The sequence below is a fragment of the Ambystoma mexicanum genome, chromosome 10, assembly GCF_040938575.1.
Source record: "Ambystoma mexicanum isolate Mex_15411 chromosome 10, UKY_AmexF1_1, whole genome shotgun sequence".
In the NCBI taxonomy this organism is placed as follows: Eukaryota; Metazoa; Chordata; class Amphibia; order Caudata; family Ambystomatidae; genus Ambystoma; species Ambystoma mexicanum.
In genome coordinates this window covers 827,142,953-827,159,751 of record NC_090932.1, presented here as the reverse complement: position 1 = coordinate 827,159,751, position 16,799 = coordinate 827,142,953, and the positions used below count along the sequence as shown (strand labels likewise).

At 43.1% G+C, this 16,799-nt stretch overlaps 1 protein-coding gene across 1 annotated transcript in view; it reads left to right on the top strand.

The window, feature by feature from the left end:
- The window catches only part of SI (sucrase-isomaltase), a 1,019,699-nt gene that overhangs the window by 154,657 nt on the left and 848,243 nt on the right, over positions 1–16,799 (top strand). Inside the window, exons 14-16 of the mRNA XM_069618482.1 lie at positions 1,186–1,303; positions 7,639–7,810; positions 9,830–9,946. Coding sequence (XP_069474583.1) covers positions 1,186–1,303; positions 7,639–7,810; positions 9,830–9,946 — 407 coding nt within the window. The remainder of the gene's footprint in view (positions 1–1,185; positions 1,304–7,638; positions 7,811–9,829; positions 9,947–16,799) is intronic.

Sequence of the window (16,799 nt, the reverse complement as noted above, 5' to 3'; positions counted from 1 at the left end):
TGACATTCCATCCTCATATAGAGGCTTTGCCATTTTTTGTTCAATATATATTTACATCTATATGAAAGATGTACAGTTGTGGGTGTGTGATAGCAATTAAGGACAGTATCACTGTATGATTTTATAGTAGAATCTTTGATTTTAAATGCATGACATATATGTTTATTCTTGCATCATTTCCTGGCCAGCCTTTCATATAGTGGTGATTTGCTAATAATTAATTTTTGATGTTGAAATGTACATTTGTGTTTTTACTCAGTCTCATGTGACATCACTTCTTGTTCCAACATATCTATCCCAACCATGAAAGATATTGTCATTATAACAGTACCAGAGAAGGAAATCAATTTCCAATGTACAGAATTATGTCGCTGAAATGACCACTCCTTCATAACTCCCCAATATAAGCTTTTCATAAAGCAGAGCAAGACTCGCCCCAATAGCAAACCCCTCCACTAGTTGTAGTTAGTACCGCTGTAAAGAAAAGAAAAACGTTTTATGTAGACACTTTGCAAATCAATAAGAAATTCCACATGATAATGGCAGGGGCATATGTTACCCTAAACAAAGTTACAGGACATGTACACCATAGTTTAGGAATATTTGGTATATTAAAAAGCCACATACAATGGGCCTCATTAGGACCCAGGCGTTAAGGGGTTAACGGCGCCATAAAAGGTGTCTGCGCCGTTAAACCCTTAACGCCTTACTACGAGGTCCCTTTGTGGGAAACGACCTGAACTGCTGGTCTAGACCAGCCGTTAAAGTAGGGAACCGCAAAGAGACACTTGAGGTAAGTACGGTACCGCAATTTGCGGTACCGTACTTACCGCCTTCCCCATTCCCATTATGCCCTATGGGGCAAAAATGGGAATGGGGAAGGGCCATGGTGGCATGGGGAATTACCGCCCCGCCAACCTTGGAATGGGGTGGTAATTCCCCATTCCGCCATGGCGGACTCCGGCATCTACCATGGTGCTAACGGCACCATGGTTTTCCGCTGGAGTCCTAATGAGGCCCAATGAGTCTAAGATGCAAGGTGAATGTATGTGAATGTCATTTAAGGTCTGAAACAGATTTTGATGTCAGCCCTAAGAGCCACATCAACACCTTTGTACTCAATGTATAATTTTTGTCTGGATGCAATATGATTTCCATTGTTCATTCACTTCTCTTCTTCTACAGATATTATGGATCGAGTGATGTATTCTAAAACATTGTGTATGGATGCAAAGCAAACGTTGGGGGATCACTATGATGTTCACAGTTTATACGGACATACAATGATTCTGTCTACAGAAGAGTAAGTGTTGCTTTCAAGATACAGCCATGTTTAGAGGGAAAGTGCACCTGTGTACTAAGATGAACACAACATTTGAAAATTCCGAAATTGCTTTAAAATCAGATTACTTTTACTAACATTTAAGCAATACAATGCAATCTATCACACATTGATGCTTAAATCATTATTTGTAACATTTAACAATGAATGCTTTGCAAGTTTGCCTAGCCTCTCTTTAATGTTTTCGTAAAACTGGTGTTTTTGTAAATGTTTCAATTCAGAGACTATTAAACTAACCATTATTCAAATAATGTGTCTCGGTAGGATAGCTCAGGGGCAATGTGCTTCCTTGGAAGCAAGAGAGCATGGAGCAACACAGGTTCGATCCACGGGTCCGCAATTAGAAACGTCTTGGTATTAAGCGTGTTATAAATAACCTATCATATCATATCATAAATGGTGATATCCATACATACTGCATAAAGCGTTGGCTGAAAATATAGTTCAATAGCAAGTATAATTTCGAACTGTCCTGCATTAGTGGCAAGTAAGCCTGGAACTACCTTTGCACAGCTTTGCACATGGCTCACACCCAATACACACTCAATCACAGAGTTGTCATGGGCAACGACAGAACACAACATGAAGCAATAATTGTGGCTGAATCCATCCTGCCATCTCTTGCTGATGGGGTTTTGTTTGCGGGGCCAAGCATCACCAATTCACCCAGCAAGATCCAGTATATTCTGAGAGGGTAATGACGCCTATTAAAAGACCAATCACTTTCACTCTCTCTCTCTCTGGGGGTTTAATAAAGAAGTTGGAGAAGGAGATTGCAAAGTAACTCCACAACTTGTGCTTTAAACATATGTGATGTCATTACAAGTAAGTGAACACGGTCAGAGCATGAGGCATTGCAGCAATATAATTGAAAAAGTAATAAAGGATATGCCACCCATGGGACCTCACCCCCTGACACAATCACCAATCCTTTTAGAAGAGTACGGGCCTGATTCACAAAATCATGTTATAATGGTGCAATCCCATTGAAAAATGCTCTGTGATTCAGGCCTATGTCTCCACACTTGTTTTAGTGGAGATGTTGGGAGGGGCATATGAGGTGAAGAGGACTATGGAGTAGGAGTGCAGGGGCGTTTTAATTACTCCTCTATCTCATCCAGTTGTTTCCAACCTATGGGAGATTACTAAGTACCTTGATGTTTCGGTGGTTGGTTGCAACCAGGAAAATACAGAAACCAACCTTGCCAACTCTCAGAAGTTATCAACCCAATAGGTTTCATTGTCCAGCCCAAAACAGGTATCAGCCCTTGAAGTATCATACATGGTTTAATGTTCACAGAAGACCTGTAGGTATCCCAAGTTGCTGCCTTACAGGTATCTACATTGGGACATGTCTTTCGGAGGCCACTACTGTATCTTTTGGTCTATAAAATGAGCATGCATACCTTGAGCTGAACATTTCCTGAGCTTTTAAACCTCCAGAATGCAGGGAACAACCTTTCTTTAAAGGCTGTGGAGGTTTTAGTCCCTGGGTAGCTCGCTCACGGGTAACAAAAAATGGTATAATGATATAAAATATTTTATATCATCCCAGGCAGAAATTTAGATGTATGGCCACTTCTAGACTGTCTGAAGATCTAATTGCCTCCAATTGAGGGTTGACAATGAAGATAGTGATAACGATTTCTTGTTTAGTTTGGAATGCTTATTCCATGTTGGGAGCAAAGAATTAGTATGTTCACAATACCATCTTTTCCCTGAGGAGTTTCAAGTCAAAACGTGGTATGAATAGCATGAGGCCTTTAATTCACTGACCCTATGAGCAGAAGTAACTGCTAATTGAACAGTTGCTTTCCATGTCACCCGGTAAAATTTCCTTCAGCTCAAAGAGTTTAAACAACAGGACAGAAATAACCACATTAATAATGCATGATCACTAGGTAATTATATTAGGCAAAGGGAGTCTAAAAAGCCCATTAGAATGCCTCTTGCACACAAGATGTGAGAGGCTGTGTTACTTCTCCCCACAGAGTGTATGCAGAAGGGGAAAAAAGGGGGTTCACAATCACCATCTCTGGCTCTAGAATGTACTGGATGGAGCACTTGTGATATTGCCTCATCTATCTTTCAATTCTGCCCTATCTTGGAGACCCATAGAGCAATGGGCTTGCCTGTTCCTCTCGCCCTGTTATTGTAGTGTTGTTTTCTTTTATGAGATCCTCATCCATGGGCAGATGGAACAGATGGAGCCCATCAAACCAGAAGATACTTACTTTCTCCTGAGCTGAAAAAATGAGTTGCAGCACTTTCTGATTGGCAAATGTCCTCTTATCTAGCTCCAGACATATTGTCCTGGCACTGTTGCACATGTGGCTAACAGCTGCCATTAACATTTCAGGAGGCAAAAGACCCCGGTTGAGAGACCTGAAAAAACTGGTCTTTCTTGTCTGAAGGTACATCATTCACAAACTTGTCCAAGTCCCTCCATGATTTGGCATTGCACTATGCCTTAATTTTGTCATCATGTGCATACCATAGCTTTAGGTATCTTACCTGGAAAGGATAGATACACTTGTCCTGTTGGTAATAACGAGGTAAGGAGTTTAACAAAACTGCAGCTTGAGATATGAAATTAGAAGGCAAAGTTAGCTTTTTCTCAGCTACATCCTGAACTTTGAATCCAGGCACTCATTGGTAGTAATTTCCTGACAAGCATTCCACAATCTAGGCGTCTCCTTAAGAACATTAAGCTCAATAAGAGTACCCAGCCTGTCCTTCCTGAAGGTAAGCACTGGTGCCCAGATTCACATCTCAAATTCAGGAGTAGCCTGAATCTCCAGTTCAAGTAAATCTAAGAATCTTTAATGAAAAGATCTGATGGATGAGGCTAGATCCTCAGCTCCTTCTGGCTGACGATTGATGGCCTCAACTCACTGATTTCGATGTTTCATCATAGGACTAGAAGGTGATTGGCTTGGTTTGCCCCTGAACTCGTATCATGTCCTGAATCTGCACCTGTTTCATGGTTATGAGAGTGAGGCGTCACAGGCAAGGTGAAGGAGATAGTGGAGCAAGAGAAGGAGGATGTCAGGCCAGGGGCCACTGGTCTCTAGGGCATCAGCGCTTTTACAATGTCTTTTGAGTTGTGGAATGGGAGACTTAGGAAGACGGGTGTGCATCTGATGGATACTTAAAGTTCTGGAAGTCTAAATCCTGATGCATCTGGAAAGGTAAAATAATATGGGTTACTTATAACAGTGGTTTTCCAACCCACTCTTTTTGGGTAATAATCACCATGACAGTGATTGTAAAATAGGTCCTTTGCATGACAACAATGTATTGGACAGTCTGATGATACATTTTTTTCTAATATCCTGAGAATTGTGTGTACTATGTCCCAATTCGAATTGTGTTAAAAAAACAAATGAGCCCAATGAGTATTGAGAGGCATGGGGGCTGGCGACTTTGCCCTAAGCTGCTGGTGCCTTGTTAATCTTTTCATTTTGTTCAGAGCTATCCCCCTGTCTAGATAACTGCATCTGTCGATGCTTACTATGGTGTGAAAGATCCTCATGAGATGAGGAGTGCTGCACCCTATTTTTCCCTTAATGTGTGTACGACACAGCATACTCTCTCATGTTACGTGAATTCTTTATAAATTATATTTGGTTATTTATAACACGCTTAATACCCAGAGTTTTCTAAGCGCAGACCCGGGGATCGAACCTGTATTGCTCCGCATCGTTGCTCCGCATCATCTTGGTTCCAAGGCGAGCGTGCTGCCCCTGAGCTATCCTCTCATGACTTCTTCAAGGTTCTTCAGCAATGGTTGCTGAAGAGTGCAACAAAGACTCAAAGCAGCAATCCAACGTTTCTGGTAAATTGGTTGTGCTCAAAAGAACATTATCTGAGGAATATGAAAAACCCTTCAAAGGCCCTAGTGTGTGTGAAGAAGTTTGATTACCAATAGATTGGCCCTCTACCGATCGACCCGGGATTAGAAACATAAGACAGGCACATGATGAGTCCTTCTAAAGTATTTAACCACCACTGTCGGCAACCAGTAAAAGGCCTTACTGGCATCACTGTGCAGGTCCTGGTGACTGATGGCAGTCAAATAAAGCCGGGGATCTCTTCCTGGGGTGAATTGTGTACACTGGTCAAGTTCACTGCATGAAAGGACTGTGCTATCTTGTCCTAAATTAAGTCTCTGACTCTCTGAGAGGGAAGAGTATTGCAAACATTCTCCTACCATGTGAGGCATTATCTGAGTGCCAAAACAGAAAGTGTATCACAGAAACAGTCGTGCTGTATGCCTCAAAACAAACACTTACACCCTTTATCTTTGGCCATAGGCTTGGAGGTACCAAAAGACAATGTTTGTAGTGCAGCAGGATGTAGCTCTTCCATTAAAAACTCCCGAGCCACCTGCATTGAGAAAAAGACTGGTGGTTGGGGAAGGAAGCAGGAGCTTTCCAATATCATATTCAATTATAATGATTCACCACATCAAGCTCTTGTCCTGCCCCTTTCCTGGTTTCAAAATTCCCTAAGTATGGATGAAAGGGGACGATGCATAAGAATACTTTTGTTTTACAGCATATTACATTTGAGTGCTTTTTGGTCTTATTTGCCCTTTTGTCAGTTGTTTTGTTTATTATGCCTCCGTGTGATCCTCATTTCTGCTATTACATTCCCTCAGCCCAAAATGGTTTCCCCCTTTGAGGTGTATAGTTTTTGGGTGGTTTGCCAGAAGAATCTTTGCTGGAGCTTGTGGACTGATGTGGTCCTGCATGCACAAGTGTTTGGGCATGACATTATTATTATTATTATTATTATTATTGTATTTATTGAGCATGGACTTGACTTTGAGAAGCAACGGCACACTTTACAGAGGTATACAACAATACAGATACATAACAGAGTGCTTTACAGGGGTATAAAACAGCGGGATGCATATTGGAGTGCTTTTCAGAGGTAACAACAGAACAGATATACAGCAACGTATGGGATACAGAGGTGCACAAAGGAGGGGTACAGTTGTACCGTGTGGCAGGAAGGAGGGGACGGATGGCGTCTGGTGAGTCAGGTGGCACTACATCCCCAACCCTTGGAGTGCTTGAGCACTGGCCCTTTTGAGCAGAGAATGTAATTGGCACCCCAAATGTTTTTGTATTTCCTGCTGTGATACATTTCATTACCCCAAATAGGCCAAAAAGCAAAATAAATGAGTGTTCCTTTTTGAATACCTGATCCCACTTGACTGTGTGTAGTTCCTACTATGTCTTAAGTGACTTGTTCCATTTTTAACAGGGCTGTAGTGGAGGTCTTCTGAGTTCATACCAGTGATGTTTATGATGGTGTATCGTATACACCACAAACATGTGGTAGCAAAATAATACCCCTAATAGAGTGCATTTCTCATCGCGATATACACGTGACAATTGTATTTTCAAGGTATCAATACGAACTTCGCAGATCACTCACCTGAGGGTCAAGGCAGGTCAGATCGATAGAATTACCAAAACTGTCCAAAATAAAGCCTACCCAGGTTTGTTGCTGAAGGAGAACGTTGTGACGGCAGACGTATGGTTTATTCTCGCGATATTTGGATGTGAACGAGTATTTTGAATTTGAAAAATATCGGCCCACATTTGTGCCGCAAGCAACAAGGATATTGTATGTGTTAAGTTAAGGTTGCACATCCTTCCCTTATCTGTGAAATTAGTATTTAGGAGTTTTGTTTTGTGTGTGCATTCATTATTGCACTTTACAAATGTAATGTGTATGGTTTTGCTGTATAGGATTTTTAGGTTTACATGCTTGATCGATTCTTTTGAACTGAATACGCAATATGATGATGATGCTGATTTAATTGTCATGTGCTGTGTATCAATATCTGAATCTACTAAGAAAACTGCAGATAACGAATCAGACTGTTCAATCAATTACATGTAGCGATATAATGCAATCTTAGCAAATCACCATATCCTCCTATAATATTGTATATTGGGGATATTGCATGACATGCACAGCTTGCAGTTTCACTTACACGCAGGTACGCAGTGGCCACTATGCAGCGAAACGTCCTGTTCACGTGGTTGCGTGCCTGGAAGCGTACTGGGCAATGCACAGCCATTATCATGTTCATTAAACGCCAGACGATTTATGTGAAGTACCGCGAGCAGGCCAATGCACACACGGAGTCATTTGGATCACTCTGGTTATGAAGCTAATGACTCTGGACACTGTTTCATTGACATTGAGACGATTCCCATCCCCTGCATGGATGTTTCAAGCCAAACCTTTTAAAGCACTTGTGTTTTCATTTGCAGGGCCATTAAAACCGTTTTCCCTGGAAAAAGAAGCCTCATTTTTTCTCGGTCGACATTTGCTGGATCAGGACAATACTCAGGGCACTGGCTGGGCGACAATGCTGCCAACTGGAATGACATTAAATGGGCGATACCTGGAATGCTGGAATTCAGTCTGTTTGGAATGCCTTATGTAAGCACATTTCTTTAATTAGGAAGCAATAATGACTGTGTGATATCAAATCAGAAGCGGAACATTCACCCACGGTAGTGCCCAACTATTCCTTTCTCAGTTTGGCTTCTATATCAGTCTTTCATCTGAACACATTTCAAGAATGGCTTTTCAAGGTACGCAAAGAGCAGCAATGCCAATCGTATGGACATTTGGTTGGCACGGTGTACATATTTCCTTTGCACGTGCATCTACACAATATGGGCTAACGGCATCTGCTAACAGAAATGTTCAAAATGCACATACACACCCACAGTGCAAGTACACACCAAGGCATCCTGTGTGGCCTACCAGCATGGATTTTTGTTTCTTTTTTTTTCTTTTTTTTTTCCACAAAACAAAACGTAATAACCCTCTAAGTCTGTCAATATCAAAGTTATAAATTGGCACTACTATTACGAAACAAACATATCGAGTTGTGTTCAATGCTGGTGTGCCCTCACCATTTGAAATGTTACAGTAGTTTTGGATGTGCCAAACCATCCATAACCATATTTGAGATCAAGTGACATTTTGTGGTAAGTCATGATTGTGTTCTTGGGCTACCAGTAAGCGCAGGTCATGCATTCAATGTTCTGTTGTTAAATAGTGCTTGGAAAAGGCAGTTGAGGCCTAATTCACAAAAGCCATGTACAATGATACAATCCCATTGAAAAATGTTTTTTTAAATCAGGCCCTTGCTGACCTTGAACCCGGGTCTTTATGCTCTTCTCTGGGGTAGAGCATGCAGTTTCTGTTATTTGCAGCCGTCCAAGCAACTCCGCCCATCTTCAATGTGATTGGCTACAAAAAGACACTTAGTGGCAATCGCATGGAGGTGTGGGTGGAGACAAGGGGCCTCATTCCGAGGTTGGCGGTAAGTGGAGCCGTCAACCCCTTACCGCCCCATTACGAGTCTGCTCGCGGGACCCGCAAGGGGCCCCTGGTAAAACCAGGCGCCCTTAGCGGGCCCCGCTAGCAGACCAGGGTGCTAACAACGGGCCCTTTATTAACGGGCCCGTTGTTAGCATCCTCCCCATTCCCATTGAGCCCCCTGGGGGCTCGAATGGGAATGGGTTCCTTGAATGAGGAATTACCGGGCCCTCCAAGGTCGGAATGGCCTGGTAATTCCTCATTCAAGGAACCCGGACCCGGTACCCGGTAAGAGGGTAGCGATGCCGCAAATAGCGGCATGGTTACCTCCTACCTCGGAATGAGGCCAAAAAGTGTTGAGTACAAATCCCACTCAGATTGATATCATTTGACGTTGACATTGGTTTGTAGGATTTAGTGTTATTTTTTTCTTCTGAATTAGGCCCATTTAGCGCCTGCAAAGAGTATGTTTGCAATGCAAAGTGACTTTGCTCTGCAAAAATACTCTTTGCACGGCTCTGTGAATTAGCCCCGGCGGAACGTATTTATTGGCAGTGCAGAGTCACTTTGCTCCGCTCTAAACATTCCATGATTAGGCCCTTACAAATGTAAGGCAAGTGTGCTGCTGTTCACTTGCACTTGCAGTGTGACCATCATGCGCCATGGTACAATCTGTGAATCTGTCCACCTGTGCTCTGCCTATAAGGTCACAGGGTTAGATAAGGACTTTGCACATACATTCTCCTGCCACGTTTTTGTGAATTCGGGTAATTGTACCGACAATTGTCAACAATGGTGTATTTCCTCGGTAGTGCACAATGTCGGTCACTGTACAGCATCTAAACTCCAGTTTATGTTTGTTTCTAGAATGATCCATCTCAGCCTATCCATAAAAGACTGAAATTACATGGGCCTGATTTACAAAAAAGTTTTCCAATGGGAAATTCACATTAAAAAGTGATGTTGAAATCAGGCTTATGGTGTTAGTGCCAAAACACATTTGCTTCATATGTCTTTGTAGTATTTTTCAACAAAAACACTACTTTAAATGGATTTCGTTTCCAAGAGGGATCAGCTAAAAATGTGAAGAGTATTTCAATAACACAATCTGTTTATTTTTTTATATAGATTGGAGCTGACATATGTGGCTTCTTTGATAACACCACAGAAGAGTTATGCAGGAGATGGATGCAAGTTGGGGCCTTTTATCCATTCTCCAGAAACCACAATGCTGAATTGTATAATGTAAGTTTAAATAAAATGACTCTTTCATGTATTATTTTATTTGAATTGCCAGCTTTTGTAAAGGGTGGAGCTGACCGGAAGTGGGCAGCAAAGCCAAATACATCAAACATAGCTTGTGTGGTAGGATGCACGCAGGTACAGAAGCATTCAATAACATTTAATAGCAGGGATAGAGAACATTGAAGACACAGCTGTGCTATAAACTTAGAATGTGTTAATGTATTTTATTAATGTATATAGTTTTATAATATGATGACAAGGCACACAGTTGTTCATTTAGCAAAATAGGCAAAACAGTACATACAGGAACATCTACATGTACATCATTACGAAAGTCGGCAGTAACCCAGCAGTGCGACTGGCTGGTTTCCGCCGACCCTGTGAGACCGGATCCGCCGCCTGGCTTCCCAGTGCCACTGGGACATTACAGTTCCCGGCGATGCGGGAACTCAGGCGGCAGATCTTGTAAGTCCCCATTAACAGGGAGTCCCGCAGGACTCCATTGGAATGGGGACTCAGAAGCTCAAGTGCTTCCATGGCAACTCTGCCTGCCGGGGGCGTTGCGCCTGGCAGGGTCAGTCCTGCTGGGCACAGCGGCTCTGGCTGGCAGGGTTGTAGTGTGGCGTAAGCTTACCGGCACCCTTGTTTCTGGACTGCCACGCTTGTAATGAGGCCTAGTGTGTCTACCAGAGGGCATGAGTGGGTCATAAGGAGGAAGGATGTCTCCTTAGGTGCTAGGTAGAAGAAGGCAAGCACCAATCATCCATAGAAGACCACAGTTACTCCAGGGACATTGGAAGAGTAGATTGGGACATGCAGGATACCATGGAAGGTGAAACAAATAGGCGTTCCATGACACAAGTATCTCATCACATCTCTAACAGAAACAGGGCTGGAAAATAGCTGAAAATGATGCCCTACCATTGGAATATAAGTACCCTTGCATGTAAGCAGTAGGGGGCATTTCAGGGAAGTGAGCAGGCAGTTGCTCTTCTGCCCAAAATGAAAAAAGGGGGCGGCGGCATGTGCTCATCAACAGCTTACTGGGTTATTCCCGAGCAGTATTCTATAACATGAAGAGGGAATGGGCAGACAAACCCGAACACTGGGACGTGAGCAATGGCTTTGCTAAAAAACTGCGATGAGTTGTAACATGTCTCAAAGAATCTAGACAGTCTTCATCAATGCATAGGCATTCAGGGCCAATCACCTGCTGTTTTGGTGGCCATATAATTTGCCAATGGTGTATCAGAACACAAAGAGACAAAAAGACAGAAAACGTTCTAACTGTCTCTACCTCTCAATCTAGATGTCCTTATTGTATGCTGGTGCACCGCTTGTCTATTAGTGAATAGAATAACCATTGCTCGCAACCCAATGTTCAGTTGTGTCTGCCCATTCCCTCTTCGTGTTAAAGTTGCTCTTCTGAAATGTCCATAGGTTGGCTGTCAGTGAGAAAACGGATGCTGATGAGAAGTTGCTCAAGCATGCAAGCTACTAGATAGGACCTTGTTTAGCTTAAGGTCATAGGCAAAGGTGGGTGAGGATGGGAAAGCAGGGCCCTGGAAGGCCACCTGCTGGCCAACACAGCTGGCACATAAACTGCATGTCATAGATAGATGCAGGTAACGAGGGAGTGGGGGTATACAACGTGGTTATGGCTAGAAGTTAAGCATTATCACCATCACTGCCAAGAGGGAGTAGATATAGAGAATGTGGGGAGAATAGAACAACAGTAAATGGAGGGAGAACATTTCAAGGAGGTGAACAGGGGCGCATCAGGATAGGTATACTGTAATGTAATGTAATGTAATGTAAGCAGCCTTGTTTGGTGCATGTCTTGTTGAATTTAATAGTGCTAGGGAAGCTGGCCAGGTACTGTTGTGGTTAATTCACAATCATTAGTAGCTACTAGTTTACATCCCTAGATGTCACTTTGTCAGTGTGTCAGGTAATTCTTGAAGAGAGCACTTTCCAGTTCTTTAATAAGAATGAGACATGAGGCAAGTGTAGTTCAGGATGGACTGAGTTTCAGACCTTTGTGGCATTCCCTGAGAAAGACTCTTTCAGTGTTTGATTCTTTTGAGTTTGAGATACGTAGTCAGAGTGTTATCTTGATCTGTACTTCCTTGCACCACCAGAGATGACAAGCTTCTTGCTACGTACTTTGTGAATTGTAAGTGCAGAGTGTATGCAATGGAGGCTCTTTTGAAGGCATATCGAACATCCATTGGCAGACAATGTAGCTATGAGAAAAGCCGTGACGTGGTCAAAATGGCAGGTGCTTGATATCAGAAATGTGATAGCATGCTGGATGGGCGTCATGTGAATCAGTAATTGTATTTTTTTTAATAACAGAGATATTAGTTTATTTTGATCAGAAATTAATTATGTTAACACATTTACAGATGGTGCAGGTATTCCTGGATGGGTGCCTGCACAAGAGCACAGCAATGAGAACAGATAGTAGGCCAGTGGTTGAGAGAGTGAACAAAGTGACACATAACCATTACACTAGGGGGCAAGAGCTTCAAACTAAAATACAAATATTGAACTTTACATGTTTGCATTGTCACAGGTGCAGGTACTGGAGAAACAGGTTGTTAGGCAAGATTGTATGCAGTACCCTTAGGGTGCACTACAACAACCCTGACCTCCTGCAACAGTAACCCAACCTTTGGTATAAGTCTGTACCACACAGTTTGGTAGTGTGGACGAGTAGCCAGGCTTATCTCAAGAGGGGTCAATGTGAGCTGTAGGTGAGTTACACAGAGATTCACATTGACAAGTATTCAAGTAAACACTTACAGGCAGGGTTTCTTGATAAAACAATTCTTAATTTATTTACCAGTCAGTTAATGTAAGCCTTCTTCAGTAGGGAGCACTGTAAAACACCACACAAATATACTTAGAAACTATACACTCTCTTCAGTTCAGAATCAGTTACCCATTTAGGATGGCATACAACAGAGACCTACACCCAAAGGTGACTTCAATAGCTAGGGTGCTGTTGACATTAATGTATTACTGTTGGTATGCAGAATTGATTTAAGAGCAAGTCAAAGGAAAAGATTATTAGAGCAAAGAAGATACCACACTTATTCTTCAGCAGGGAAATACTTTCAGATCCCCCAATAAGAGTTATTCAGTGAAACAGGCTAAGCCAAAGTCAATAGGCAGACGTCTATATGAGCTGAAGCACTTTTTTGCAGGTAAGTAGAAAAGTATTTGCACAATGTTTAAAAGTTTTTGAAGAAAAAGATGAATCAATGTAGAGCCATAAGCTGTTAGACTTGTGAGTAGTAGAAGATGCAAGCAACTCTCCAGCAAGAGGTAAGTTTTCTTACACTTTGTACAGTACCTTTAAAATGAAGCAAAGATGCAGCAGATGATTCCTGTTCCTGTGCAGCTCTGTAGATCCCACTGTTCCTGGGCCTCAGTCTTGGGGACACGAGGGAGGACATTGGGGGACTCCTGCACTGCACTGGGATGGTCAAAACTTGCAACCGGCAAGCATCACTTTCAGTGGCTGTTCATCATTTCAGCTCCTCATGTCTACCGCAAATAGTAACACTGAGGTTCCTAGCTTTCGAGATGGACTTTCCTTGCTTCTTGGCTCCCGCATGCTGTTGAGGGGGCTCGGGCTTAGTCAGTCCTACTTCCTGGGAGTCTGGAGGATCTTTTGGCCAACTTAAAATCAACGGACACAATCTGGTTTTCCTCTACCTGGCTATACGGTTTCCAGCAGCAACTCTGTGGAAATTCAACCAGCTCCGCAATGGATGTCCAGGTGGCTTACTTTGGAGTTGATTGGTCCCACAAACTCAAGGGGAGAAGTCGTCCTTACAGGGGCTTCTCTGTCAATGCAAACTTGGCGTTTCAGCACTGCAGCAAGGCTTCACCGGGCAAACCAATGGTCCAGGAGTTGCAGCAGGTGTCCTCTTCAAGTTCTTCTTCGGTTCCTTCGTCCAGTGGTCGACTCTGCCTTCCAAGCCAAAAGACTGGCCTTCTATTCAGTTCTCTCCCTTTCATTCGAGCCTAGCTGCCGGACAGTCATCTGGCCAATCATCACAGAGTGCATTTGGTTCTCCTAGGAGACTAAGCACAGGGAGTTTTGGGCACCTCCCACACTTCCTGCCTACCCCAGACACCCTGGAGCCAGAGGCAGGCTTCACTCGTGAATCCCGCCAAAGACAGAACAAACAAAGGGACCAAACGTGGTTTGCTGCGCAAAGTAAATCTCAAGAAGGACATTTCCACAAAGAAATGGCAAAAAAAGAAGACCGGCCATTTTGACAAAAATGGCACCCTTGGGTACTTTATTCCAGCTGTGAACGCAGTCCGCGGTAAATGCACAACATGGTAGTAAAAACAAAACCACTGCCACCAGCCATTCAGTGAATAAAAGGATAACATAAAAACGTTACATGAGAAACTAGACGAAAGGGGATACTAGGTAACCCCTCCAGCACCCTATGGTAAAATGTGTGCTGGATTTAGAAAGTTACACATGTAAGTAAAGTCAATTTCACTGTACTGCTCTGGGAAACAGTAGCTTATCCCAGAGAGGTATTTAAACCTTGGAAAATCTGAAAGACTTCCCTGTGCCACTGCACTGAAATTGCTGTGTAACACAATGGGCCTCATTACGACCCAGGCGCTAATGGGTTAGCGGCGCCATAAAAGGCTGCGGCGCCGTTAACCTATTAGCGCCTAATTACGAGGTCCCTTTGCGGGACCCGACCTTAACGGCAAGTAGGGACCCGCAAAGGGACCTTGGTGCTAAGTACGTTGCCGCAATTTGCGGCACCTTACTTAGCGACTTCCCCATTCCCATTGAGCCCTATGGGGCAAAAATGGGAATGGGGAAGGGCCATGGAGGAAGGGGGAATTACTGCCCGCCAACCTTGTAATGGGGTGGTAATTCCCCCTTTCTCCATGGTAGAGTCGGTAACTTACTGGCATGGACCATGGTGCTAAAAGCACCATGGTCTTCCGCCAGGGTCGTAATGAGGCCCAATGTAAAAGATGATGCCTATGGAGTTTGTCAGGCTACGTAACCAAAAGAAACACAAAGCTCAGAAATCACATTAAAATACACTAGAGAGTGGGAAAAAGGGTCTCACTCTCTCCAGGTTAAAAAAATCAAGTGCTCAAAAATCCAGCAAAGTTGATGGGGGGTCTCTAGGGTAGAGGGACTTGACACATTTTGAGAATCCTACCTAACACTTGTCACCCCCAGACTAAGGGACAGGAGGATTTAATCCACCCTTTGGTGAATCTCCTAACTCCAGTCGGTTATACTTTGTGGAGAGACCATCAGCATTTTGGTGATTACACCCTGACCTGTGTTTGCATCTTAACAATTTAGGATTCTCCCCTTTTCATCTGCATTAACCATCTCAAGGGTTGGTGGTCTGTTAGAATTACAAAAGTAGATCCATACAAGTATGGTCTAAGCTTTGTCAATGACCACACAATGGCATAACACTCACATTCTATGGTTGTCCACCTTGTTTCAGGGTCCTTCAGTTTCCTACTGATGAAGCAGATTGGGTATTCCCTACTTTCTCATCCAGTTGACTCAGAACTTCACGTATACCTGTATTGGAAGCATCTGTTTCAACAACAAAGGATTGGTTGTAGTCAGGAGCTCTTAAAACTGGAGCTTGACAAAGAGCTTTCTTAAGTCCTTCAAATGCCTTGGTGCATTCCTCATTCCACCTGACCTTCTTGGGGAATTTGGGTGAGGAGATCACATTTAAGGGAGAATCTATGGTCTATAGTTCTCAATGAAGTTTCTATAGTAACCTGCGAGACCTACAAAGGCTCTCACTTGGGTTTGAGTAGTAGGGGTGGCCCAGTCTTGTACAGCTTGTACCTTGCTAGGCAATGGCCTTATTTCACCTCCTCCTACCTCATGTCCAAGGTAGACCACTTTACTCTGACCAATTTGGCATTTACTTGCCTTTATGGTCAGATGGGCCTGCTCAAGAGCCTGCAATACATATCCTAAGTGATCAATATGTTCTTTTCAAATAGGGCTGAACACTACAATGTCATCCAAGCATGCCATGCAGAAGTCTTCCATCCCATTCAGAACATGATTGACCATCCTTTGAAATGTAGCAGGTGCATTATTTAGTCCAAAGGGTATAGCCTTAAATAGGTAGAGGCCTCCTGGGGTTGAAAATGCAGTTTTCTCCTTGGCATGGCCTGCGAGAGTTATTTGCCAATAACCTGATGTTCGGTCAAATGTACTGAGGTACTTGGCTGAACCAAGTTTGTCCACCAGCTCATCTGTCCTACATAAAGGATGGGCATCAGTCGTGGTGACTGCATTAAGAGCTCTATAGTCTACACAGAATATCAATTCCTTGGATCCTGCCTTTGGCACTAGTACAACTGGACTAGCCCACGGACTGGTAGAGGGTTCTATTACCCCAGGATCAAGCATCTTCTTGACCTCTTCCTTTATCTGGGTTCTTACATGGTCTGACATCCTGTAACCTCTGTGTTTAACAGGCAAACAGTCACCAGTGAGAATCTCAAATGTGTCAATGAGACCAGAATGCGATTAGCTAAGTGAAGTTAGGCTACAAAATGCCTTTGGAAGATGATAGGAAATTGCTTTTGGCATGGCTCATTCAAACAGGTGTGCTGATATGTTATTTCTGTTGTATATCAGACTTGCCTTAATTATTTTATATGGCAGAAGTACAGTCATGCAATAGGCATTCAAACAAGTGGAAGTAACACTGGTCTCCTCTTAATGTCTAATACAATGTCCCAAAGGATTGATTTTACCAATGTGCAAGCGGCTATCAGCATGCAGCATGTTTCTCGAGTACAC